General features: G+C 41.1%; 1 protein-coding gene across 1 annotated transcript in view; it reads left to right on the plus strand.

The window, feature by feature from the left end:
• The window catches only part of LOC115345015 (M1-specific T cell receptor alpha chain-like), a 290,271-nt gene that overhangs the window by 237,302 nt on the left and 25,283 nt on the right, over positions 1–27,686 (plus strand). Inside the window, 1 exon segment of the mRNA XM_041125565.1 lies at positions 21,835–21,873. Within this exon segment, the coding sequence (XP_040981499.1) occupies positions 21,835–21,873 (39 nt within the window).

Here is a 27,686-nt window from a genome sequence, read left to right on the forward strand (position 1 = left end):
GTCTAGATTTCAAATGAAAATCTAAACTACTTTACTAACTCCTGAAAATCTCTTCACCTGGATGCTACTTAAAGATAGTATCGTGTTTTAGATCAGATAAGCTGGTTTACACTCCTTTCCCAAGAGTACTTCAAGTACTGTTCAATTTTGTCAGCATTAGGAAATTTTAGAATTGTGATTCTGCTTGATATAATTTTATGGCTGTTCTGCTCTATTGTATTTTAATTTTTTTTTTTCATTGTTTTCTTATTTTAAGTTAGTGAGATACATATGGTATGCTTAGCCATTGTTTTACACATTGGTAGTCCTTAGCTCACATCCTGGGTCAGTGAGGCTTCAGTACTTTTTGAACTACATGAAGCATTAAATCCTTATTGCTAACAATGTCTTATCCCAGTTTAAGTCTGCAATTCTTTTCTAACTGCTATTGAACCTCATGGGCATTCTCTGGCAAAAGTTGACAGCTCATTGTATGCAAAAGTTACATCTTCACCTTTTTATTGGGGATCTGCTGCTCGTCATTTTGATAGCTTCTCCTCCAAGTTGAAAATGCTTTTAAGAAGTCAGTTATCTTTAACTGCATGCTACAGGCAGATGGGAATGCAGAGAAGTTCGCAGAGCCCAATATGACTCAGAAGGTGCAACATCTGCATTTCTACTGACTAGTGATACCTGCAATCATTCAGATACAAGAGCTTCACTCATCACTGATAGAAAGCAGATCTCTGCCTGATAAAAGTAAGGTGTTTCTTGCCATGTATTTTTGCAGACTCTTCTGGTTTTACAGTGGGTGAAACTGCTGTAGCAACCAGGAACTTTGAGACTTGACTGTCGAAAGAGTCCACCTCCAAACAGCTTCTCAGCCCTTTTGCTGCCAGCAGATTATAGCACAGTATGTTTTGTGGCTTCTCATTACGAAAGCACACATGCCACCCACAATGTGAACTTAAATAAAACATTTTAAGTGCTTTCAGGCAAATGTTCACCTCCAGCACATCAAGTTTAATCTTATTTCCCCTTGGTGAGCCTCACGGATAGAGTATGCTAACACCTGTGTATTGCTTCTCGCTGAGCAAGTTAAAACCGTGATAGCTCTCTCCTGTGGCTGAGAACGTTAAAAGCACCCTAAATGAATAAATATCTTTCCAAAAGGTTAAATGGAAAAACAACACAAAGAACAAGGAAAACTAAATAGCAAGGAGAATATTTTGCATTTTCTCTCATATTCTTATTTATGTATAGGGAGAGGAGTGTTTATGCTTCCAGCCTATACATTTGTTGCTTCTGCAGAAATGTATGGGAACGCCCCAAGCAAAATTAAATATTTCTAACATTTCAGTGCCCAGCCTCCCACAAGACACAAAGGATGGCAAAGCTGCATAGCCAGAAAGGCTCTGGCAGCACAAGGCAGGACTCCCAGTCTCATTCCTTTAGTGTCTTGGCTTTCTCAGGGCCAATAAGAATGTCACAGAAAGGGAGAAGTTCAGGGACAGTATCAACATCTCTGTATGTAGACTGCCAGAGAAAAGTGCTTAGACCAGCCTCAAATGGCACACAGGATTTTGTATCCTCTGGCAAACTGTTACAAACACAAACAAATACTTACTCCAACCATATGTTAAAAAAAAAAAAAAAAAAAAAAGGAACACCTATCCACCCCTTTCCAACTCAGCCCCATGAACATGCACTTATCAATGCTTCGGTCTTACCTTTGCAGAAAACCTTGTTTCTTACTTTTTTTCATGTGATTCCCCACAGTCTTCTAGGGCTAGAATACTTCCTCACCCTCAAGTCTTTAAGCTGCTTATGCAGACAGCACATCAAACTGACTTGGAGTTTATTTAGTACTTTCTTGCCAAAGGAGAGTAAGGAAGTTTGCTGTAAGTTGCTCTTAAAATGCGTCTGGATGTAGTGTGGCTAATGATGCTTATTTCTTATTATTGTAAAACCCAGCTGGGTGTAAGAGCTATGTCTGTGATTATTATTGCATGTGCTTGCATACTCTTGTGCAAGGACTGCATTTGAAATGAAGAGCATACATATACTTAAAAGGATACTCAAAGCAAACCCCAAAATGTCTAGGAGTTTTAACTTGGTAAAAGTAATTAAAATATATGAAATGAGGTGAAAAAAAATCCCCCCTTCCCTTCTTTTTTATCCAACTCCATCTGTATATTCTTTTCAGTTTAAACTTTGTAATTCACACGGTAAACCAGGCTTTATTTAACTTTCTGGTCATATAAACTTTGATAGATTTTTTTTTTTAAGAGGATAAACTGATTGTTTTCTTGTTATTACTTTAAACAATACCAAACTGCATGAGAATGGTAAATATTAAATAACTTTACAGCTGAATCCTTCTGTTGTCTTATACAGCATTAAAAATAGAGTATAATAAAGATATTCCTGCATTCTGCTGGCCATAATCTGACCTGTCTGTTCTGTTTCCCAAAATACTAGAGTTCCTGATAAAATTAGATATATTGATGTAAACTGAATTGCTTTCCTTGATCTCTCCTGCTACCTGCTGGTCAAAGTGTTTATTGTGCTCACAACATTTTCGATTTAATGAAATCCAGTAAATAGGTCAAATGGAAAAAAAAACCAAACACCCAAATCCCATAACAAGTGTTGTCACTGCACATGCCACAAATTAAACTTCTTTGCTCTTCGTTTGCATTCTTGCCGTGCCAGCAGGTGCAGATGAAAACCCTTGCTATGTGATATAGAGGCTTTAGAAAGTCCAGTGCCAGAAATGCACAGGTGAAAAAGATGAATAGCTGAACTGAGATTCAAAGAAGCTTTATTCAAAGATACAAGCTAAACCAGTTGTACAGTTGTAAGTAATTTGTAACAGAGGAAACGGAGTAGAATACGGGAAATGCAGCACTACTTTTGAAATTCATTAGTATTTCTAAGGGAGCTTTAAACTGTAAGTTATTCAGGAAATTCAGTGGTCAGAATGTCCTACACTGGAGATGTCTTGCTGGGATTAAGGAATGCATCTGTGCCCTGAAAACCTGTTATGTCCAGAGCAGGCTAGGGTCTGCCAAAGGTATGGATGTCTTGCTAAACAAGGAAGAAGTCTGAAACAGCAAGGAACAAAGTACCGACTTTCTGGTTTCAGGCAATGAAGAGGCTGATAAGAAGATGGATGAACACAAGTGCCAAAGTGTCTGCTGCCCCGTGATAAAGAAATTGTGGGGCAAGTTGTTGCATCTAGGAAGGCTGCAGATGAGATGCACCCAGGAGCTGTGGTCTTCTGGTGAGACTTTCTACTGCTTTGAATTGTGAGGTTTTCTGCAGAGGGATTTCTTACTGTGGAGGGACTAAGCCATGTCAGTTCCATCAAGTGCTGCCTATGGACCTGGCTGTTTCTGGAAACAGGTAAGTCTGCTGTTGGCCAGGAATTTTGCATGCCACAAAGCTGTGTATATAATATTTCTTTAATTTCATTGAACTGGGAATTCAGGGGGCCATACATTGGAATCCTTCTCTTCATTAAGTGTATTGCAGTCACAATAATGACTATACTGACGGGTGTGCTCTTGAACAGATGTAATCGGGTTTAGTGGTACAGTCAATCAAGGGGAGGGTGGCTGTTAAATGACTGGCCTTAGAGATGGTGACTTGCTATATGACTTATCCTTTGATGTCCACTATGTGTGAAAGATGAGACAGAAATTAAATTCCTTAAAACTTCTTATGTACCCAAATGCTGCAGGGTCTTGGACGAGGATGGAATGACTTAAACAGTAAGACAGAATTTGTCTGTTCTTGTTTTTAATTCTGTTCAATTTATATATTTTATAGTAGCATCAGTGGGAGAGTTCCCATTCATTGAACAAATTTGTGTATTTGGAATTCTGAGTGCAATGCTTAAAACTGTTGAGTGATTGATCTGCTGCTTTTCATCTTATAATGAACTGAGCAGTTTTTCCTCCCCACATCTCAGCCAGCTTTTAGTTGAAAGTCTTTGACTTTAGCAGGGATTGCACATACAAAGCAGCTTGGAAAGTTAACGATTTTGTATATAAATCATTTTTGCGTGGGCAGACACAAAGGTTTCCCACCACTAAATTTATAGTTCGAACAATAGTAATTCCTTCCTCCCTCCCTTACTTCTTCCCTCCCTCCCTTTCTCCCTTCTTTACTTCTTTCCCTCCTTCCTTTCCTCTTTCCTTACTACATTGTACAGTACTTTTGGAACCTGGGTATTGTGGTTTAATCCCAGCCCACGACTAAACACCACACAGCTGCTCACTCACTCCACCACCCACCCCCAGCAGGATTGGGGAGAGAATCAGAAAACAAAAGTAAACCTCGTGGGTTGAGGTAAAGACAGTTTAATAGGTAAAGCAAAAGCCACGCACACAAGCAAAGCGAACCAAGGAATTAATTCACTACATCCCACCAGCAGGCAGGTGTTCAGCCATCTCCAGGAAAGCAGGGCTCCATCACGTGTTACTTGGGAAGACAAATGCCATCACCCCAAACATTCCCCCTTCCTTCTTCTTCCCCCCAGATTTCTATGCTGAGCATGATGCCATATGGTCTGGACTATCCCTTGGGTCAGTTGGGGTCAGCTGTCCCAGCTGTGTCCCCTCTCAACTTCTTGTGCCCCCCCAGCCTACTCACTGGTGGAGTTGGGTGAGAATCAGAAAAGGCATTGTCTCTGTGTAAGCACTGCTCAGCAGTAACCAAACCATCCCTGTGTTATCAACACAGTTTCCAGCACAAATCCAAACTATAGCCCCATACTAGCTACTGTGAAGAAAATTAACTCTATCCCAGCCAAAACCAGCACAGTGGGAATGGCACTTAAAGAAAAATTCCAAATGCAAGTTGTGCTATGGCTGACTTGCAGATAAAAATTGATCTGGACATGGTAAGAAGGGATTTTTTTTTTTGTGAACTGGTGTTACACTCTGATGCTAGGAGCTGGAAGGGAACTTGCTGCTGCACAGGAACTACATATACTCTTCAGTTCAGCCACTATAACTCTGAGTAAAAATATCCCTGCTGTGCTTGCTACCCAAGAAAATATCTGATCAGCTGCTGGTTTTTTATGCCTTCATTTGCTGCAAGTAAATGTGCTTGAGACTGCTTGACTGGAGTGGAACTGATTGGCTAAGCTGTTCTGGAACAGATGCCCAGATATTTTTTCAGCTGATCCTAATATCCATTCAAAATATTTTTCTTCTCTGTAGAGTGTGAGACAGAAAGAAAGATTGCATTCAGGAGAAAAGTAGAAGTTTTAGAATAAATGTTCTTTTTTTCTCTAAAGAAAATCTGCACATATTCCATTATTTTAGAAGAGTTACTGCGGAATTATTTGTTTCATCACAATTATGTCAGTTACATTTTCTCAGCAAAAAAAGGTATGGCTGGGTTTTGAGATGCTGTTCATTTTAATTGGTTTTTCATGGCTTTGAAGTCCCTACATATAATTGTCAAGTTGCTTTAAAATAAAAGTAATCAATACTTCTATGTGATAAGGTATAGTTAAAATTCATAATGTACAATGAAAACATCTTAAATTTCAGGAGAGGATGAAGTCGTGTTTTTGTAAAGGGCTGTGCTGCTGTGGGCGTGATGATTGAGACATTCATATTTGTGTGTGGAGTACGTCTAACAGTGCATTCAGGTAAGCTGCTCATTTTTATCTAGAGAAATATGAAGATGGTATTTCTAAGTGCCTTGCTCCCATTTAAAATTCCCAAACATGAAAAAATTGATAGGAGCACAAATCACTTCCCTGCCAACCATAATAGCAAGTTTTGTGAAATAAAAGGAAGATAATCAGTAAAATTCTGCTTATAGTAGAATCTTTTTCAAAGCTATTGTCTAATATAGCGACGAAGCAGCTTCCCAGAGGTGACATTCTGAACAGAAAGTGCAGCCAGGTAAGAAAGATTGGAAAAAACCACTGCAAATAGATGGATATGAGCAAAATAGATCATATTATTCCCTGTGCATTTAAATGAACTTAAGTTAAAATAAAATTAAATTAGCCAGCTCCGTGTATTATTTTTCAAGGCCAGTATCAACTGAGATCCTTGCTACTAAATCATGTGTTATCAGTTTGATGTCACTTGTAAATTCAGGCCTGCTTTCTGACTGGACAAACTGATTGTGATTGCCAGTCCAGTCCTACAGGAGAAAGGGTTTGAAAGCTACTGCCTGTTTATAGACAGAAACATGGCGTAGGATGGTTTGTCCTCTGGGGAAGGATTTGAAGCTATATTTGAGAAAGGAAAAATTAGTATTAAAATCCTACAATGCTTCTTTTCTGTACATCAGCAATTTGAAAAAAATAAAACTAGTGCATGAGAGTAAAAAATAATTAGATGCTTCAGTCGTCTGTGTGTTTTGTGGGGTTTTTTTTGTTTGGTTGGTTTTTACTCAAATGAGTTTTTGCAAAGTTTTCTATAGTACTGAAAATACTTGTGGCAAATGCCAACTTAATTTTTGTCAAGGGGGCATATCTGACACTAAATCCCAGTCAGTGTAAGAATTTCTGACCTTTTTTTGTCTGTTTGTGTTTTTTTTTCCTAAAAGATAGTTTATTTCTTCTTAAATATGAGAAATACACATAACTCTATAAGCTCAATTATGTAAATCCATCTTTTCTGGCATACTCATCTTAAACTGCAACTTGAAGATAACTGTATAGATATCTATATATTGTGGTCTAGAAACACTAATAGAGTTCTTATGTACTTCAGGTTTTTTCATCCTTATTTATTATATCTGACATTTTTGTTTAGTTCTTGAGTATCTTATAAAATTAGTTCCCGCAAAATCCCTGAGAACTATTACTTAAAACCATGATTTTTTATCTGTTGCTCAGAGTCATAAATTCTAGGTCACTGGTTTTGACAGCACTGTTTGTAAAATGTCTTGGGTGTTAATGATGCAAACATTATTTAGAAAGAAATGAGACTGTAAGTACTCAAACCCCAACAAAATAAATGCTACACTAATGTTGTAAGAGAAGTGACTGACTTTTGGGAGCAAATAAAAAGAGCTCACAGGGAAGATGTCTAGAGGGCTTATGTTAGCTTTACCTTAGCAACACAAAGAGGTTATTACCTATTTTTTTCAGTAGAAAATCACAATGAGTTAGAAAAATTATTGACTGCTGGGAAATGGCCTTTACCTGCAATTCACAACCCTAGCTGCTTGAAAGCTTTGCACTTAACTTTGAGCAAGGCCAAAGAACAGAAATTTGCCCTCACTGCTCTATCATGCGATGAGTCCATGTGCCTAAATTAATTATTCATGCGTTAAGCAGAATTAGATTGAGAGCCAAATCTTGAGAAACTATAGTTAGAGAAGTGTACCCAGTCAAGAAGAATGACTCCAGTGAACCAAATAAGGCTCATCCTCCTAGCTGAAAAGAGCACTCAATAGTTCTGTGATGGGACACAGTCCCAGTAACTTAATGTAAAGTTCTCAGCTACCACATAGTGCTGGTGTACCCAACTCAAAGCGAGTCTTTCAGAAGGGGATATGTCTGAAAGTCAGTGCAAGTAGGTCTGAAAGCAGAAATGGTTATTTGGGTAAATGTATGCAATATCTCAAAGTAGATTATTTTAGAGATCTCTCTGCACTGTAATACTAGCCTTCAAGCAATTTGGAGGATGCCATTAGAAACCATAAAATGCAAGTGAAGTGGTGCCCAGTAACAGGACCAGAGGCAATGGGCATAAACTGAAACAGAGGAGGCTCCATCTGAACGTCAGGAAACACTTCATCACTGTGAGCATGACCAAACACTGGCACGGGCTGCCCAGAGAGGTTGTAGAGTCTCCCTTGTTGGAGATAATAAAAGCTGTCTGGATGTGCTCTTGGGCAACCAGCTCTAGGTGGCCCTGCTTGAGCAGAGGGGTTGGATTAGATGAATTCCTGAGGTCCCTTCCAACCTCAACCATTCTGTGACTGTGTGGCTGCATGTGGTCTCATCTCCCTTCTGAAAGAGGTGGTAATGTAGCCTGAATTTTTTAACCTTATTCTGTAAGTTGAAACAGACTTTCCATTGGAAAGGCTTTGCTCAGATGCTGCAGCTCTGGGTTCAAAAACATTAAAAAGAAATTGCATTGTAATATTAATTGGAAAGATCAGCTTAACAAATAGGATATGTTATTTTGTATGGACACAACACATTTTATGGTTGACAAAAGGAAGGTGCAAAGAGGAGGACTAAAAGGAAAAACAAATTTTTTGCAATGGCTGAAAGACAGTGAAGAAAAAGAATTCATGTCTGGGACTGAAACAACACTGAAACTGGCACTAAGTGGTTAATTTTCAACCACAAAAGGTGGTAAAAAAGGGTAACTACAGTAGGGACAAACATTACCCTTGCAGGGTGTTATAAGTTCTTGTAAAGCTGTTAGCTAGTGTGTGAACAAGGATAGCTGGCTGATAACACTTGGGACTGGAACTAGACTGAAAGTAAATCCTGGTAAGAACAGAAGATAGAAGGGCGGAGGTGGATGTGAAAGGCCATTCTAACAGTTAAAAAGTGAGGTCTTGAAAAGAATGAGACTGGGGGTACAAGGTCTTTCCCTCAGCAATATCTTACCTATTTTAGAATAGATCAAGCTCCTTGGGTCAACACGTAATAGAGACAATATGTTACTGACAACAGTATGAAGGCTGTGCGCTTACTTTACACAACACCTGGCTTTAAGAGCATGCTCAATTACTGTAAATAAACCCTGTAAGGGCATGATTCTTTAGAACCAGTGCAGATTCGCTTCAGCTTCTCTGTTGTACAGATAAAGAAAAAAGCTGTAGAAAGGAACCATAACAAGATTTTGTAACCGTTTCCTTTCACTTCTATGACCTTGTCTAGTGTGTAGGAGAGCTGAATTCCCCATTCAGGGATGGGACAGGTTTGAATAAATCCTGCTGTTTACCTAGGGTCAGCTGTTCTGAATTCATGATGCAGGGGGGAAACCCCATTGTAATGGGGATCGTACAACTGTCCATATAGCAGGAGTGGACCTGTGATAAATGACAGCATCTGTGTCTGCAGAAAAGGGGTTTCGTTCTATAGGGTGGAGAGGCCATGTGCAGAATCTGGCTTGGAGATTAACCAGTCTTGAACCTAAGCCATTTAATTAGAATTATTATTAAAACACAGCTGTATAGGAAAGAAAAAAAATGTACACCAAACGGTGGTCAAAGTGTAATGTTTTCAAGATATTAAGCTGAAGTACTTACTGTAGGATTGCAGTAAGCCTCTGGTGGTTCTGAAGATGCTTTAGCAAAGTTGATGAGGTTTGGAAATAGATTTATAGTATCCCACAACTAACAAAAGAGAATTTTAAACCACTTCCTGGAACCTTCTTTAGTATTGGATAGTTAAAATAATGTATCAGGTGCAAACTGGCTGTTTTGTAAATATTCTCATGGTGGCATAGCATTGAACAGTTCATATCAAGACACATATTTGGAAGTGGATATATTTGCATGTGCTTTCAAGTCAGTCCAAATGGGAGAAAACAACTCTACAAAATCTATTGCTTTACTGCTAAACTAGACAAACAGGATCAATTCAGTACTTCTTCTCAGTAATTCAGCAGCTTGGATCCCATATCCTGTTAATTCAAAGTGAACACTTAAAGCTGCTTTTAACATCCTTAATGTTTTAATTCTCAACATCACTATAGCAGACCATACAGCTCTGTAGGGTGCCCATCATAGTAGAAAATTGTGTGGTTTTGTAGTTTTAGAGTGAACGTCTAATAGAGATTCTGAGAAAGAAAGTGATGGGGGCAGAAATATTTAGCTGTCTCAAAGAACTTTTCTAGATTGAGATCTTGGAAGTAATACTCTGAATTTGCCTTAAAGAACAGAGCATGTTTTGCACCAGGCTGAAACATGTAATTATCCTTGCTTAAGTTGTGAGAACTCAGCAAGTTTAAAGGTCAGGTTTTTGTACATCTTCTTAGGTTTTTGTAAAGTTTCTTACAGTTGTGATATATTGGTTTTGAGAAAATAATCTTTGGTCACAGAAGAGCTTAACAATAAATTCAAGTAATTCTGAAGAACCTGATCATTCCAGAGTAAGTACTGAGCAGCAGTACAATGTTGCCTGGAATTGGGTGGCTTCCACAGGTTTTATATCTGAGTTCTGAGTGGCATTTTGAGGTGGTTTGGTAATAACTTCCATTGCAGTGGGAATGCTGGAAGTGGCAATGCACTTAGCTTTGGGACAAGGACTCTTCTGAAGGTAAATCCAAGTGAGTATAATGGAAGAAGAAAAAACCTACATGTTAGAATAAAGAATTATCTGAATATATTCCACTATTATGTTTGCATGCAAGTTTTCAGGCTTACTGATGAGTAGGTAGTCATGTGCAGACAAGAAAGATAATACTGAATTTTGGGGCTGCAATGCCAGTTTCTAGGAATCTCTGTGTATCTGTTGGAATGAAAATAGAGGCAGAAAGTGGGACTGAGTTGCTCTGTAGAGTGTCTGTCTATAATTTTAGTTATAAAGGAAGATTATGGAAGTGTTTGTGATTCCCCCCCCCCCCCCCCAAAAACGGGGGATGTGAGAACAGAGGCAAATTCATATCTTAGAAAGGAATAAAATCCTTAAGGCTTGGTCATCATTTTGGTGCTGTTCAGGGGCTGAGGAGCATTAGAAAAAAGCAAACAAAAAAACAGCCCAAGTAAAGAAATATCATTGTTGTGTTTAGACGCTACTGAATGAGGAGTTTAGTTTTGATGTGAGGTGCCTCAAAGTTGCAGGCTGGTGTAAGCTGGGGCAAGATAAGCACTAACTGAGGTGGATGAAGTACTACAGAAAAATTTCCACTCCTGTCTTACTTTGTCTTATACATCTTCATGGTTACAGTTAATTACTCTGACTTCTACAGTTGCTGTTATCATAGAAGGATGTAACTACAACCTCTGTGATAGATATGAGCTGGGCTGGTGAGATAAGATCCCACAGCAGTGGGATTCACAGTAGTGAATTGTCATGAGAATTTTTACTAGGGTTTTGATATGGGAAGCCTGAGAAAAAACACCCCAGGAGATCTATGCATACACATCAAAGTTAAAAAACTCCTTTGAGTAAGAAGCTACTGCCTGCATTTTTGGTAAAGCTCTTTGTCACAGTGAAACTCCATAGGTGCCTATGAAAAACTGACTTTTGGAAGGGGGACAAGGCTGGCTGTTCATCCAAGTAAGTGCCAGAAATTAACATCTCAAAAACTGAGCTTGATGATGCTATGATGAGCTTTGGCATTTACGGATTTAAAGTAATTTCTTCCCCTAATGATAAACTTTCCAACTATCTGTGTTTCCACAGTTAGTGGATGTGTCACATTTCAGATAAAGAATAAGCGAATGTTCATCTTGAAATTGTCAGACTTGTGAATCCAGGTTTATGCCCTTTAATACAAAGCATTCAAGGTCAAATCTACTAGCCCAAGGTGATTTGCTTCTACCTTCATCACTGTTTTTTGAGGTGGTTTTTCAGAGTTAATATCTTCAAGATGAGAACTGTGCTTGAAAAACGCCTGTGTTTGCTGAGTATAGAAGGACACTAGGACATCTGTACTAAGTTTAGATAACTCACATCTAGGAGTGTAGGATATGTTTCTGGTCTGTCTCAAGACATCTAATTTCCTTGAACATGTAGTCCAGAGTGTCAGTTTGTTGGTTTTGTTTTGTGGTTTTTTTTTCTAGTTTTACAGTTAGAAATTGGAAGACCATTTAATAAGTAGGGAGAAAGTCTGTCATGGATCAAAACTTTCCATGGCCAGGATTTTGTAGAGCTCTGCTGTGGTGTAACTTTGCAGGTGGCAATGAAGAGCTTAAATCTGGAAGAGGAATGCACCTAAAAGTAAAGCCATGTAAGCCTAAAATAAATGTGAAAGGCTTTAGAAAGCAAGTGCCTGTGTTTCTGAGGATTGCATGCCTACAGATGTGGGCCATAGATGTCCAATACTAGTTCCCCATAGAGTTTAACTGATGATTTGGGTCATTGTTCTGAGTTTCCAGAATGGAAATGGGGAATGACATGTGAGTACTTACATTTCAATATTCTAAGAAATTTGCCTTTTAATTTACATATAACTTAGGTTTTAAAAGCACTGGAATATCAAATGTTGTCAAGAATTTATGAATGTCCTTGCCTGGGGCCCCTTATCAATGAAATCTTTTGATGAAAAATATTTTCGAGTGTCTTTAGCTTCCAATAATTATTTATCTTAGTGTTTTGCAACCAGCTTTTTTAGTGTTCAGAAAATATCAATATGCATGGATTATTGTTCCAAGGCAGACAATCAGATCTTCGCTAGGAGCAGGTAAGAACTTAGTGTTTTCTAGAAGTACCTACTTGCCTTTATTTCCAGATGACTTAGAAAAGTCAGACCAAAACAAGCAGGTTTCATCTAACTTATAGTATGTCAATACTTTGGATGAGATTAATCCTGCCAGTGTGATTGGATATGACACAACTCTTAAACATAAGTAGAAGCAATTTACTACAGCATGTTTTGGCAATGTTCACAGGGAGCAACTACCTCTGGATTTTAAGCCAGAGGTGATCATATGTTTGCCAGCAAATGAAGTACTAATAGAAACTAAGTTCATTAAAGCTTTAGCTACTGCATATACCATTGTTCTGAGTTCTCCCTGCAACTGGTAATTCACCTTCAGGAATGGAAATAAACTGATGGTAAAAACAGGTATTTTTTTCCCAGTGAAGAATTGCCTTGTAAATGTTTTTATGGTTGAAAGCAGATGTATAGATAAGATGGAATGATAATTAGTCCTTGGTGAAAGAAACCAGTTTCCAATTTAAAGTGGAAAGGAAAGAAAGAGACACATAGAATTACATATAACAGGTTGCGGGTAATGTCTTTAGTTAAGCCATGAGTCTCATTCAGTAATAAACTACAGATATCAGAATTTAATACTCCCAAATGCATTTAGTTAACTTCTCTTCTAGGAGAGGAGTTAAGAAGGCAAATATATTTCTCTGGATGGTTTTTGTAAAGCACTTCCTGTCTGTGTGAATACAGGAAACTTTGGGAAATTAATATTTGGACAAGGAACAAGAATTGTTGTAGTACCAAGTAAGTGAGAAGTGAATAATATCATATATAAACACTAACAGCCTAACTTCCATTTCCAAGGTTCAGCTTCTCATATCAACCTAATTTTGCCAATTACACCTCCATGTGCTTTTTTTTAAGCATTTAATTTGTTTGAAGGTTTAGGAAATCTTGTTTCTGTTCTGGTGAGTATCCATAAGACTGAAAAACTTTTCAATATTGCTTATTTCAGTATTTCTTATGCTAACCCCATGGCCTTCCCAAATGTGCTCTGTTACAAGGGCAATGTTGTGGAATGTTTCAGGCAAATCTTTTTTATTCTTTTAAAATTAATATGTTGGCACAATAATGGTTGCAGAGAACTGTTGCAATGCTAAATACTGTCCTCTTTTTGCATCCATGCTTCATCTGGAATATCTTAAATGTAAAAAATAGTGAAATGTAAAACTTGTTTGCTTTTACAGACCCAAAATATATGCTGATATGGACAGCAAAGTATTAATTGATGCTATTTGTGATAAGATTTGGTTTTGCAAAATTTTAACCAACAAAAGGAAATTTCTGTGGATACAGTCATCAGCACAGCAAGACATTTTGCTTCATACTGGATCCTAAAGATTTTGGAAAGGTGATATTTAACTCTATCATTCAGCGGTGATTGGGAATCTGTTAAATTCTTCCTGTAATGGTTTACATAAAGCGCCTTGTCACAGTGTGATCAGTGGTTACAGAAAGTTCACTTTTGGTGGAGGAACTCACCTGCTTGTGCTTCCAAGTAAGTCTTCCAGTAAAAATAATGAACTCAGACCATAGTGTTTCAGCACATCCCAGATCCAGTGAGAGTCCATTCAGTGCGACTCCTGTGTCCTCAGCAGAGCTGGATGCAGAAATGTTCTTGTGCTTTGGTCATAAATACCTTCTCCCAGAGTATGTGCACACTCATCAGATGAATCCAAATTCATCCTAGAAGTGTGCAGCAGTATAAATCAGACAGGCTAATTTCAAGTTTCTGTTAAATTCTGTTCTGCCCTTGCAATTTCATTGAGGTATTTTCTATAAAGAGGTTTGTATTCAAGCCCTTCAGTGCCAGGTTTTAATTTCCAAGCTAATATCTGATAAAATGCATAGACTTTTTCAGGGGTTATGAGACAAGTAGCTACTTATTTCCTACGTATTTTGAGATTTTAGCAATGACAGTTCAAAACTGCTGCATTGTCCATGCAAGCTAAGCAATGAAGAAATAATTGAAAGTTTAATGGATAGGTTTAGATATCTGAGCTACTTAAAATGTTATCTTGTTCTACTAGGTTGATTGACCTCATTGTCTATTGAATACCCATTATAAAGTGGTCATTTGTGTTGCTGTTGAGAGTCAGATGTACCTGAGAAACAGAAATCAGTAAAGTAAAATTAAGTTTCTTTTCACTTAGTAGAAAGAACTCAGAAAAATCTTTTGTTAATAGGAAAGAAATTTCCAGTTTGCACTTTTAGTTTAAGGTAAATATCTGATGAGAAAAAGAAGAAAAGCAGTCCAGACAGCATTTCCTGTAAAATATTTATCTATATGTGACTGAGGGTTTTTTTCCATTCTGTACTATGAAAGGCACAGATTTTTCTTTATAGTCAGGTCCTGGGACTCACTAGGATGCTTTTAGCCAAGAAATTCTTAAGTTCAAACTTCAGAGTTAATTTTTGTAGAAGACTCTCAGGCAGTGCAACTGTAGGAGGAAGAAAACAGATATTTGGACAAGGGACACGGTTAGTTGTGACACCAAGTAAGTGTAGTCTGGTTAATGACACACAGCTTTTTTACCTGTTTCTCTTCATACTCTTCAAGATGTGCAGATATATCTGGCTCTGAAGATACAGAAAAAGTGTAGGACGAGAGAAATTGAAAGCTGAATGTGAATCATAAGACAAATACTCAGTGGTATTAAGCAGTTTGTTCTAATGAGTGTATGTTTTCACATGAAAAATAACAGTTCCTAAGGTATTCTTCTGGAAGCTGGTTAAAGGGCCAGGGGCCTAGATTCAACAGGGTAAGGTGATCAAATTTACTGAAGGACGTGAAAATACAGTTTGCAGGGCCAGTTTCACTTGTTCTGAATTAAAGCAAAAAATATCTGAAGTTTTCCAGTTATTTTGGAAATGTACCCAACTCAAGTTATTGGTCAATAATGTCAATCTGTAGAGTGTCATTCTTTTTCTTTTGTGACAATCTCAAATACTGTGGGAATCTTACACTCAGTTTTCTTGCTTGTGTTATGTAGGGGTCAGGCTAAATAATCCTAGTAAGTTGATTCTCGATTTGTGATCAAAATGGTATTTCTGTCAGATTTTTCCCTAGATTCATAGCTGAGAAATTGTGGTTCTGCTGAATCCTGTGACAAGCATTTCTCTTTTCCAAAGGGCAGAAAGTACTGGGGGTGTGTGGGGAGGGGAATGGGATGCTGGTAATGAAATGTGATATGTAGAAAATGACAGGAGAAAACCCAAGGTTTTCTTAGTAAGTGGACACCACAATGTGTAGGTTAACTCAGCTACAGACTTGACTTGATCCAGATCCTATTCAAAATGCACTGAGTGATTTATGCCCTGATGAGGTGCAAAAAGGAGGACTGCGTGGGATTGCGTTCATGACATCTTCATTATTGCATTTCTAAAAACCTTACATAAAAAAATCATCCACTTAAATATATGTGGGACCGCACAGTATGTGCAATGAACAGCTGAAATATGCATCTCCATCACAGAAATTCATTAGGAGTATGGTTAATTATTTGACTGCAAGGGCAAGTTCTCTTTCTCTCTCTCCCTTATATTTTAGTCTGCATTTAAGATCTGAACTCTTTAGTGAGGAACAAAGAACATAGGCTTGTAGTTAGGGTGCAAAAATTTTCCTGTCCAGGTATCTTACAGAATGGAAACATTTTAATGACATTTCAAATATATGCCTGGATTTTCTTTGCCTGGTTGACTAAGTCTGGGATGGCATCATCTTGGTTCATTCCTGTCCAGAAATCATCACGGATCAGGTGTTTCCCTGTTTTGTGTATAATTGCAGAGCAGGAAAGGTTTTTACAAAGGAATTAAATGATGTGTAAATTCAGAAACCAGTTATAATAAGATGCAGTTTGGCAAAGGAACAAGGCTCAGCATTAAACCAAGTAAGTGCATGATCTGAACAAAAGTATCTTGAGAAGTATTGGAGAACCTGATGCTTCGAATTGGTAGTGCATAGTTATCCCGGGAAGGGAATCTCCTTCCGTATCTACTGCTTCTAGGGCTGAAATGAACATGTGGCTGGAACATTTAGTGTAAAGACAGAAGCAAGAAAAAGTCGGGGGTTGGGGGGGGTGGTGTGTAAGGTCTGATAGTAATAGCGTATGGAGAGAAGCTGTTATGTGAGAGGAGTCCTTCTTACAGTAATTACAGTGGAAAGTTCCTACTTACACAAAGGAAGTAAGGACGAGATTCCCAGCAAAATGAAATCAGTTTAAATGAGCATGGAGTGCCAGAGAGCTGTGACAAATCTTTCCCCAAATTACAGAATTGTCTCATTTCTCAAGCTGCTTCAGCTTCATGGTATTCCTTGGTAGAAAGAGCCATTGCAGACAGTATAAAAGAATGGATTTTCCTTGTGCTTTTCACATTTAACCCTTCTGAAGAGTACCACAAGGGCTACCCATGTGTGGAATTACATGAGCAAGAAGCAGAGAGGAGAAGATGGCTCTTCAGAGACTCAGGAAGTCTCTGCCCTATTAAAAAAAAAAGTGGTTTAATATGCATTAACAGAGAGGGAAGAGCCTGTGGAAGTTCTGTTCCTGTGAAATACTGGACCAGGTGTCCTAGCCAGACATTCTGACTGCTCAGTTACATCTTCCCCTGCAAAACTGTTGAGGACAGGGGAGTGAAGTTCTTCGTGTAATGTTTCTCTCTCTTTGCCAAGGCACAGCTTTGAAAAAAAATATTAACTGTATGATTTCTGTAGAGAGGGTCTTAGTTTATTCCTGCCTATGCCAAAGCATCTCATGTTCAGGGCACTTCATTTCTTGACCTGTAAAAAGTATTGACATGAAACCTGTTAGGAGATAGAGAAGACAACTCAGCCTTCATTTTGTGGGGGTATCTAACAGGCATTTTGCAGATAGAGTTTTATTTTGATGAAGAGAGTCCCCTGCCATGGAAACTGAAATGTGCAGAAGAGCATGGGGGTTTTTGTAAGGGAGATTTTAACAGTGTGTATTCAGGAAATGCAGCCAGAGTCATCTTCGGAAGAGGAACCAGGCTGCTGATAAAGCCCAGTAGGTATCTCTTCACCAATAAGGTTAGGAAAGACAGAATACTTTAGGTCTTTTGTCAGATCTTCCTTAAAATACAGAGGGAAGAGCTGCTTTAAAAGAGGAAGGAAAGAGGGCATGGGGACGAAAAGCACATTTGCTTGTAACTTCGCTGTCATGTTCATGTGAGTGGAACAGATCAGGAATTGCTACTGTTCTGCTAAATTCAGTGAATGACTTTTGTGTTGTGCAAACACCACGTTAGTCAGGATGAACCCTACAGGGGAATATATTTGAGATTAGTGTTCATGAATAACCTTTGCTTGCTCAAAAGATTAGGTGAAACTAGCTTCTGGGACTTAGGATTGGATTCCTTACTGGGTTCATTGCCAACTGAATAAACAAGAAAAAATAGGACTTTGAATTGGTTTTATCTGGGAGTTTCCTTCTGTTTATTTTTTCTTGGCTTCTTTGTCTTATGGGTCTGGACCCTTGCTTAGCTTCTAAGATTGACTAGCTGGCTGATCTGTCTAAAATCCTTCTTTAGACCACGAGAAATCTTAGAAACAGCTATGTTAGTTGTTCAAAAAAATGTTGGAAATTTTGTCCCACTTTGATATGTCTAACAGTATGTTCTGGCCTTTAAAGACTGAGGCTTCTCTCCTTACAATTTTTGTATAGAGGCTTATTACTGTGTCTGAGTCTTCCTGGAAACTCACCTTTGGGAGAAGCACAAAACTGATTATGAAATCAGGTACCTCTTAAAACAAATATAAATTATGCAAAGTTGAGATTCTCCTGTCCTAACTATGGCAAAAATTGTTCTACTTAAAAACTGTCCAATAAGCTTCAATTGCATTATGCTAACAGGGTAATGGGCTTGATTTTCTACTTCACACATTTCAGACTTGTTTCTATCTGCATTTCTATGGAAAGATCAGAGGCATGCAACTAGAAAGACATCCTAGTTTGGAGTCAAAGGTATGTGACAAGGGTGACATCTGTTTTCCCCCTTGATGTCTTTTCAAAAAGGCATATACTTGTCTGGACCAAAGGTTGTGTGTGGTTTTTGTTAGTGGATGTGTCACTGTGTGAATTCAGCAACCAACTGGAAAGTCACCTTTGGAAGTGGGACAAAACTGACAGTGAAACCAGGTGGGTAGAAAAGCTAGAAACCCTGAAGGAGTAAGGATAGGAAAGCCTAATTCTCCTTTCTGTGAAACAGCCATTAAAATTCCATCCTTTTTTCCTTCTGTGGACAATAGAAGGTCAAGGTTGACCTTGCATTAGGGAAAAAAAATCATTATAAAGCTAAATATCTGTTTGGAGGACTGGACTCTCCTGTATGTGTCATTGAGAACTAAATGCTTTATTTCATTTGTGAATGTTCAAAATCAGTTTAATGCAGATTCTGGAGCAATGACTATATTAATAATTTTCTGGGCAGCTTCTATTGATGTGAATTGTCCTCACGAGAGGACAGAGAGAGAGCATCCGTCCCAATAGACTGTGTGCTGGATGTTTCTTTTTCTCCAAAAAGAATAAGCAAATCACTCAGTGCTTTCTACACCTGGAGAGAGGAGTTTTACCCAAATATTCCTTCTCTCCACTACTACATGTTCCCAGAAATCTCCCAGACCTGCAGGGACACTCACTGTCCTTTTATTTCCATTGCCCGGAATCTTGTCCTCATTAATTCTCAGAAGCTGTAATTCTTGTCTCTGCTGGGAAAACTCTCTTACCTTTTGCTCTGCTGCTCCTGCTTCTGGCTCCAGTCAGGTTTCCATCCAGGTTTTCACTCCTTGACAAAAAAAGCTGGGCTGTCTTGGAAAGAGGTCTGAACAAGCAGGGCATTGTTTGTTTGGGGAATCAAGAAAGGTATTTTGAAGATTTGCACTATGTGCAGGAAGGTCCAGTGGGAGATCTCGGACTTTAATGGTGATCTAATGCTGAAAGAGGAATTTTACTGTTAATCCTTGTAGCATTTCCTCATATGAATGAAGGACAAAACATGCAGTCAGTGGTCATCTCTGTCAAAACCGAAAGAGACCATCAAGTAAGAAAATCTTTAAAGGAAATCTAAGTTAAAGTTGCCAAGGAATTTGCTTGGGTAGACTAAGTTAAAAGAAATGCCAAGCAGGCACTAATAAACAACTGGCGGAGAAAAAAGGTTTTTGTTTTGAAGACAAATACTGTGTGAATAGCTATGGAAACAAATTCACTTCCTTTGGAAGTGGAGTGCAACTAAGGGTAAAACCAAGTAAGTTTTAAACCATTTTCTGTTCAATATTGTATAAAAAAAGACAGACATGTATGAGCTGAACAAAGGTCTACGAAGGTATGCCCTCAATTATTCAACTCTGTCAGTAATCTACTCCTTCCTTTCACATAAGCAGTGTGGGCTCCTGAACCCATTTGCTCAGGGACAGACATATTGTGCTGTGGCCAAGTGAGTACAGGTTGCCTTTCGCTCTAAGGATGTGCATGAGTTTGTGTTCTTGTTGAGGTGAAAACCAATGTGTGAACTATGGCAAGCTTACACTAGGCAAAGGGACACAATGCCAGGTTTTGCCTGGTAAGTGCTGCCGCTTGCTTGTAGTCTCCTTCCATGTGGGGCAAAGCTACTCACGGCCCAGCGAGACTTCCAGCACCTCTCTTCTTGGGACTGTGGCTCTTCAGCTATGGTGTTGCATGCCACCTCCTTTCCTCCAGGACAGGCTTTGGCTCAGGGCAGAGGCAGCAGTCATCCTAAATGGGGACTGTATTCATAGTTCCAGTGGTGTTCTGGGCCCCATATACAGATCGCGGGGGGGGTCTTCTTGTCAGGATGTAGCTGACTATGAGTGACATTCAGCACTGTCTAGTTGGGCTGTGGATGCCCAGCTTTGCCAAGTGGTTGGGAAGGTTTTTGTTAAGAGAGGAAATGCTGTGTGACCTCAGGAGCTGGTGCATATAAACCCAACTTTGGCTCCGGAACAAGACTCATTGTTAGACCATGTAAGTCTAACACTGCTCCTATGCTTTCTGTTTTGTTCGAGGCCTTTCTTGGGGTGTTTGAGAGCAGCAGCATGGCTGGATGTTTGATCATTTATGTGTGACCATATCTAGCGATGGACTTTGCTTTAAGGGAATGGGTCTGGTGTTGGTGCAAAACAACCCTTCTTGCTCTCTCAGTTTGCCTGGGATGGAGAAAGTGGCTCCCAAATGGGAGCCTGCTCCCAAATGTCCCAGCTGCCCTGTGGGGAGGCTGTCCTGTGCCACTGCATCCTCGTGGGGTTTGTGCTGCACTGGGAAGCACAGTCACCCTTCTGCTGCCCCTCCTAGCCTAGGCATGGCTGGGCAAACATGTGGGGAGAGGTGCTGCTTCTGAAGTGCCTTGCTGGACTTTTTGTTATGGAAGGAAATGCTGTGTGATTATAGCTACAGCTACGGCAAGGTGACCTTTGGCTCAGGGACCAGACTGTCCGTCCAACCCAGTGAGTGTGCAGCTTTCCTGTGTGTCCTTTGTCATAAATCCTTGAGGTTAAATTGGAGTGGGTATCTGATGACTCTGTCTAGCGCAGCCCCGGGTACTTGTCCTTTGCTCTGCTGAAGAAAGGCCAAATTAATAATGCTCTTGTTTGCACCAGAATCCTAGTTGTCATCCCTCCTGTAGATGAGATTCCCAAGAGATTTCTTATCAAGGCTACAGTTATACCTGGCTTCAAATACCTGGTGTTGATGGGAAGGAGCTGATCTCCTGGAGATTAGTTGTAGAGCAATTGGCATGAGAGCTGATGGTTTTTGCTGGAGTGTGAAGGACTGTGTGAACACAGGGAACTACAAACTGACACTGGGGACAGGGACACGCCTGGCTGTAAAGCCCAGTGAGTACAACTGCTGCCCAGCTGGGGGTATTTCTTGTGCTCTGTTATACGAATCCTCACTTTCCAGCTCCCTGACCACTTACCTTCCTCTGATCAGAGCAGGCATTCCCTGGATGTGAACAGGGTCTCCTGAGCTGGGGTCTTCTTTTCCAACCTACTCTCCCCTTCCTCAGCAAATGGATCTAGGCTTGTTGTGGAAGAAATGTGTGCCACTTGATCGTCAGAGACCAGTCGTCTCACAGAAGCCTTTGAAACCCACAAACAACAAAACCTTGTGAATTTCCATGGGTTCCCTGCACATAAGCAGGCTTTTTGGATGCATGGTCGCCCTGATTCTGGGCGAGTGGTACCATGGGTGGGAGTTGTCACGCGTGGGTCTTAAAAATTGGGAAAGACAAAGGGAAACACTTTTCTGAAAAGTGCAAGTGAGCTAGGGAACAGATTTTGCATTGTTCCAGGTATATGAGACTGGACTTGAGCCTGTTGTGTCAGGGAGCTTTGCTGTGGCCTGAATGCAGGCACTTTGTGTTTGAGACCATGTGCAGGGCTGACAGAGACATTTTTGTAATGAAACGTGTCGGAGTGTGAATCGTGTAGACAAAGTCACTTTTGGAAAGGGAACGGTGCTTTCAGTCATACCAGGTAAGGAGCAACTTGTCCCGGAAAGTGGAATGGCTTCATTTTTGCCTTGCTCTTAGTTGTTTTGAGGGAAACAATTTTGGGAACTGAACTGTGCAGTTTTCCAAGTGACCCTAGGACTTGGTTTTCCTGCATGTCCCATTGTCTTGTGCTCCGGTGCGGTCTGTTACAGCATCAAGGTTTCTTTACGTGCCTGTTCCCATTCCTCCCTTCCACCTGTGCATATAGTGGATGTGTGCGTCATAGAGAACTGATACTCCAGAGATTTGGCAACCTGGCCCCGTCCATACTGAACTTGTTCCAATGGTCCTTTGGCTCTGCTATGTCACTGCGTCCCAGCGGGGTTTGTGTTGCAGCGGGAAGCAGTGTGTGAGCAATGGTGCTTACCGCAAAGGCACCTTTGGGACTGGGACAAGGCTCTGTGTGATGCCCAGTAAGTGCTTGCTCACCGAGGCAGGAGTGCCTGAGGCTTTTCAAGCTCTCTGAGCTCCAGGGAGCATGCACCATCAGAAGGGTTTTGTCTCACCTTGGTAGAGTTTTCCCACTCTATACAGCAGCCCAAGGGACAGCGTGGAGGCACTGTGGGGACAGGAGGAGGAGGAGGTTTGAGGGGTGCCGCTTAGTTCTGGCCCCAGCCCTAAACTCACCCCACACAGTGGCTTGCTGGGCTTTTTGTTATGGAAGGAAATGCTGTGAGATTATAATACTGGCTACAAGGTGACTTTTGGCTCAGGGACCAGACTGTCCATCCAACCCAGTGAGTGTGCAGCTTTCCTGTGTGTCCTTTGTCAAAAATCCTTGGGTGTCCACTGGAGCACCCTGTAGAGGTTCTTGTTTTGCCTGGATCACGTTACAAAGGGGAAGGAGAACATAGGTGCTATTTCAAGATACTCTCGTGCCTAGAACCTTTTCCAGGTGTTGGACCTCTGCTATTTATGTAGAGAAACAGTCTATGGACATGGTGCTCCAGGCTACTGTTAGTCTGGCAGTGAGCAGGAACCAAGGCGTGGTTTAGGACAGAGGGACTGATTGACCAGCTTGTGCTCCGTCCCTATGTAGGGCGGTGGAAGGCCACTGGGCACGCGCAAAGGGGGTTCTGCTCTGTTCCTTAGCTTGAGACTTTCAGGTAACTTGGGCAAGGCTCAGCTCATGCTCGGTGCAAATGTTTCCTGATAGTCATGTCAAATAGCTCTAGGTACGCAGGTTGGTTTTCTGAGCATAACCAGAAAGAGAAAAGCTGCAGATGATTGTTACTGTAGTAACTTTCAGCCTGGATAAGGTGTGGACATTGACGGGAGGAACCTAAAGAGGCTGAGCAGACAGCCAGAAGTGGAAGGACCCTCCAAAAAGCCAAGCAAGTGAAATTGCCCACCACTGACCTGCTCTGCGGAAATGCAGCAGGTTTTCACTTTAGTGTGATCATCCCACTTGCCCAGGGTGTAGGTTAAGAGGCTGCCAGTACAGCCCAACTGGTGGAGGTGTCGCCAGCTGGGAGCTAACCCTCTGGGTTTCTGCAAAGTGCTCCGCTGTTGTGACAATAGCTTCAAGTTCACCTTTGGCTCGGGGACTAAAGTCACCGTCTGGCCACGTAAGTGGGTTAATGCCTGAGCGTTGCAATCTCCCCGACAATTATGTCCTAAGGCTGTGCTGTGACTCGGCAAGAAAAGGAATTGGCTAGCTGAAAGGCATAGGACTGATTTAAATACTGCAATACTTCTTGCATTGTAAAAAAAACCACCCGTAGATGGAAATCTGGACCGATAGGAAGGCGGACTTCATCAGTTACTCTGACCTTAGACCATGTTCATGTTGTTGTTCCCATCCCTTTTTGCCATTCCAGCACAACAAGGCTTTGGGATCATGTCTGCAATCGCCTTTGCAGGACCTATTGCACCAGACCTAACCGTAAATTCCATAGACTCCTTTTTCTTCTAACAAGGGTCTTAAACAGCTTCATTACTAAGGGTCCATTTGCATCGTTCAGCAAGTGCAGTACTGAATCTCCATAACCACCCCTATACATTGGGGTATACTCGTAGCCAGCAACGTGAGCTTTTTTGAAGTTTAGCATTCATCGGATCAGAAAATCATGGACGTTGTAAGTACTCAGGCCATTGAATGGGAAAATGATGAAGGCGGGGTCTGAGGAACGGGGATTATTCCATTATTTACTGAAAGAAAGTTGCCCCAGGTGAGGTGTCTCTTCCTTGAGTCAAGGCAGACTCAATATAGACAATGCTGTACTCTAGCTTCAAAAATAACAGTTAACGTTTGCTAAGAGAGTAGCAAAACAGAGATCAGAAGCAGGCTGTAGCCAAAAAGTAGTAACAGTGATCGCTCGGTTACTGTGGCATCTGCTGGATATTGTAGAACAGGAGAGATGGTCTGCAGAGCAATGATGTAAATTACACAAGCTGTGGAGCTTTCCTTTGAGAGAATGCTTCTGTAGGTGCATGCAACTTACTTTCCCACTGTGAGTAGTTTCACGCTTGCAAACTGTCTAAGCAAGCTTTGTGGCGTGGTTTTCCTTCCAGAAGTTTAATGAACTCGTGTTTGGAGTAGGGACTAACCTTCTTATTTCTCCAGGTATCTGAACTTTGCAAGTTAGGCAAATGCCTGACTATAGGCTAGGTACACTCAGGCTTGAAAATAGTCACACACAACTCTGTAGTATATATCTTCCCCTCATCCGGAATAAAATTATGAAAAAGAAAATTGGTCCCTAACTATAAATGAGGGGGGATTTCCTGAGAGCTGCTTGCATTTGGAGATATACAATGCCACAACACTGAAGGAAATAAAAAAGATTCATTATTTCCTCCTTTGAAAATTGTGAGCCTATACTCACACCTCGGAAACTTTCCCGAGCATTTGAATCAGAAACCGCAAGTAAAATTTTCACTACCTCAGTAATTAAATCTCACGTAAATTTTCAGCCAGAATTGTAGACTCTTCAGGAGATTTTTGACTTTCAAAAAAGAAAAAATGGCTAAGAAAAGCAAAAGGCCCTTAGAAGACTGCCAATACAATTTTTTTTCCTCCCCATTGGAAGGGAGTGAAAGGAATTGTAAATACTTCACCTGTGGCTTAGATCTTATCTCCGCTTTCTCAAAAATTAAATCCGGTTTTCTCTTTGGGATGGAGAGCAAACTCAATTGCAATCTAGGTTTTGCAGGAAGAAGTGGAGAGAGGCGTCACTGGTGCTTGGATTTTGTTTGCTTATTAACTAATGAATTAACTAACTCTGACCTCATTCTCCATTTAATTTGCACGCTCTTCAGGGACAGGGGTCTTTTATGGGTCAACTTAAAGGAAGAACACTGGGCTTGACACAAACCAGCGAGTGAGGTTTTGGTGCACTGTGGCCCGATCTCTGTTTTTGTGTGAATGCATTTTTCCAGCTACGTGTGACTTGGTTTACAGAGCTTCCAGCATGCTAAGCCAGTTTTTGTCACGCAAAACTATCTACTTCTGCAAACTGGGAGGATGCGTTTGGACACTCCTGGCTAAATTACCCACGTTTGGCTCCAACGGGTTTCTCTTTGCAGTTTGGTTGTGGGTTTTTTTAGCGGGGCTTTTGTTGTTGTTGTTGTTGTTCCATTTACTAGCTCAGATGCAAACTTCTGTGAATGCATGGCCTGAATTCAATTTCTGGTATTTGAAGTTTCAGCATTATTCTTTTCAGCCCTTCTCACAACAATCATACTACTCAGGTTCTTCGGCTACCTAGGGCAACTCGGGTTGCATGATACAAGCTCACGTTTGGTAGTGGCACCTCCCAACCACACTCAGAGTGGAACCCAGCAAGTATTAATTAATACAACATGAAGTGCAGCCTGCAAAGGAGGGTGGCCATTGCAAAGGAACAGAGCAGAAAGGTAACACAGACTGGTCAGACTAAATGATGGCAAGAATGGGCTTTTTCTGCTTTGCACAACAAACCAAGACCAAGGCGTTTTGGCACTCTCGCCTGAAAAGTCCCAGTGCCAGTGCATGACTGGTATTGTCCAAGCAGCCTGAGAAAGTAATCTCTGAGTTTTTGTCTTTCCCTCCTCTCTGTGTTGCAGTTCCCAAGGCAGATGCCGTCTCCTGTCCGAGGGGCTCGTCCCTCTCCTCACAAAAGCAGACCAGAGGGGCTGAGAGAGCAGGCTGAGCCCTGGGTTCTTGTTTGGGTGTGTAGCACTGTGTGACCAGCAACGCAGTAAAACCCCAGTTTGGGCCAGGGACGAAGCTACATGTTCTGCCAAGTAAGCTTTCTTCTCCTGCTTCTCCACTTTTTGCTCTCTCCTCTTGCTGCATTCCCACTTTTAGCCACCTTAAGACCAAAAAGAGGAGCCAGAGGTGCAGCGGGAAGAGGTGGAGGATTTGTTTTTTCCTAGCCTTGACATGGCTGGGCAAAGGCTTGGGGAAAGTTTCTGCTTCTGAAGTGGCTTGCTGGACTTTTTGTTATGGAAGGAAATGCTGTGTGATTATGGCACCGGCTACGGCAAGGTGACCTTTGGCTCAGGGACCAGACTCTCCGTCCAACCCAGTGAGTGTGCAGCTTCCCATTGGTCTTCCATATGGCTCTCTTGCAATAGGGTTCTTTCTGTAGTCGTCCTTTTTTTTTTTTTCCTTTGCACACCTGAAATGCCTCCTCTCCCATCACAAGCTCTGAGAATGCCTTCAGTGCAGTCTTTTGTGAGGTTGTGTTTGGACAGAGTAATTCTTCAAGCAAAAACTGAACTCTGCGTGATTTTTGAAAAGTGTCCCCCGTGCCTTGCTGGGAAGGTCCTTGTCAGCCACACTAATGGCTTCCTTGCTCTGGGGAGATGAGAGCTTTTGTGTAATGGCTTTTTTTGCTGCAAGTGCCGGTGGGAACAGGTACAGCCTTGGAGCTGGGACAAAGCTAAGTGTGAAGCCTTGTGAGTACTCTCAAAGCTACTTTTTTAGCCCTGCGGGGCAATGCAGAAATGTCCAAGGCAATAATGTCAGGGCGTAAATTTTGGGAAGCCTTCCTGGGAGCGTGCACATCCCTGGCCCTCTCTCTGGGAATGGAAAAGCTGTGAACTGCTGTGGGAGGAGAGGGGGCAGGGCAGAAGGTTTGTCTTTGGGAAGGGGGGAAAGCTCTTTAGAAAGGCATGTAAGTGCTGGGAGAGTGAGAGAAATGCATATGTCTCAACAGACGTGTCCTGAGCAGCGCTGGCTGCTCCTGAAGGGGCTCAAAGGCAGCGTGCAACTCTTGTGGGCAAGGGCACTGCTGGAGGAAGAGCAGCGGTGTGTTAGCCTGGTGTGTGGGGAAGGATGCTGTCGTAGCTCAGGAATTAGTGATTCCCCTTGTCCTTCCCCGTTTTTTAACATGTTCTGCCGGGAAAGGCAAATGTCAGCCTCTTCTGCAGGTGACAGGGTTTCCTTTCTAAAGCTGGCCGTGGCTGTGCCAATTTGCAGGGACAGGTTTTGGCAAGCTCAACTCTGGGCATGGCAGCAGACTTTCTGTGAAACTCAGTAAGCAGCTCTGTGTTAGCTGGCTCTCAGTGAGCCCCAAAGGAGCATGTTGTTTTCCCCCCTTGATCTCTGTGGGAAATCTTGTACTGTTTTCTGGAGTAAAAGTTGTGTGCGGTTTTTGCTAGTGGATGTGTCACTGTGTGATTTCAGCATCCACCTGGAAAGTTGTCTTTGGGAGTGGGACACAACTGGTGGTGAAACCTGGTAGGTAGAAACCCAGCCTGAAGGAGTAACAATAGGGAAAAAAAAACAGCTGAGCTGTGTTGGAAACTGGTCTGCACAGGGATGGTGTTTATGTGTGTGTGTGTGTGCGATATAGCAGCCAGCACCAA

Source organism: Aquila chrysaetos, chromosome 8 (genome assembly GCF_900496995.4).
Source record: "Aquila chrysaetos chrysaetos chromosome 8, bAquChr1.4, whole genome shotgun sequence".
In the NCBI taxonomy this organism is placed as follows: Eukaryota; Metazoa; Chordata; class Aves; order Accipitriformes; family Accipitridae; genus Aquila; species Aquila chrysaetos.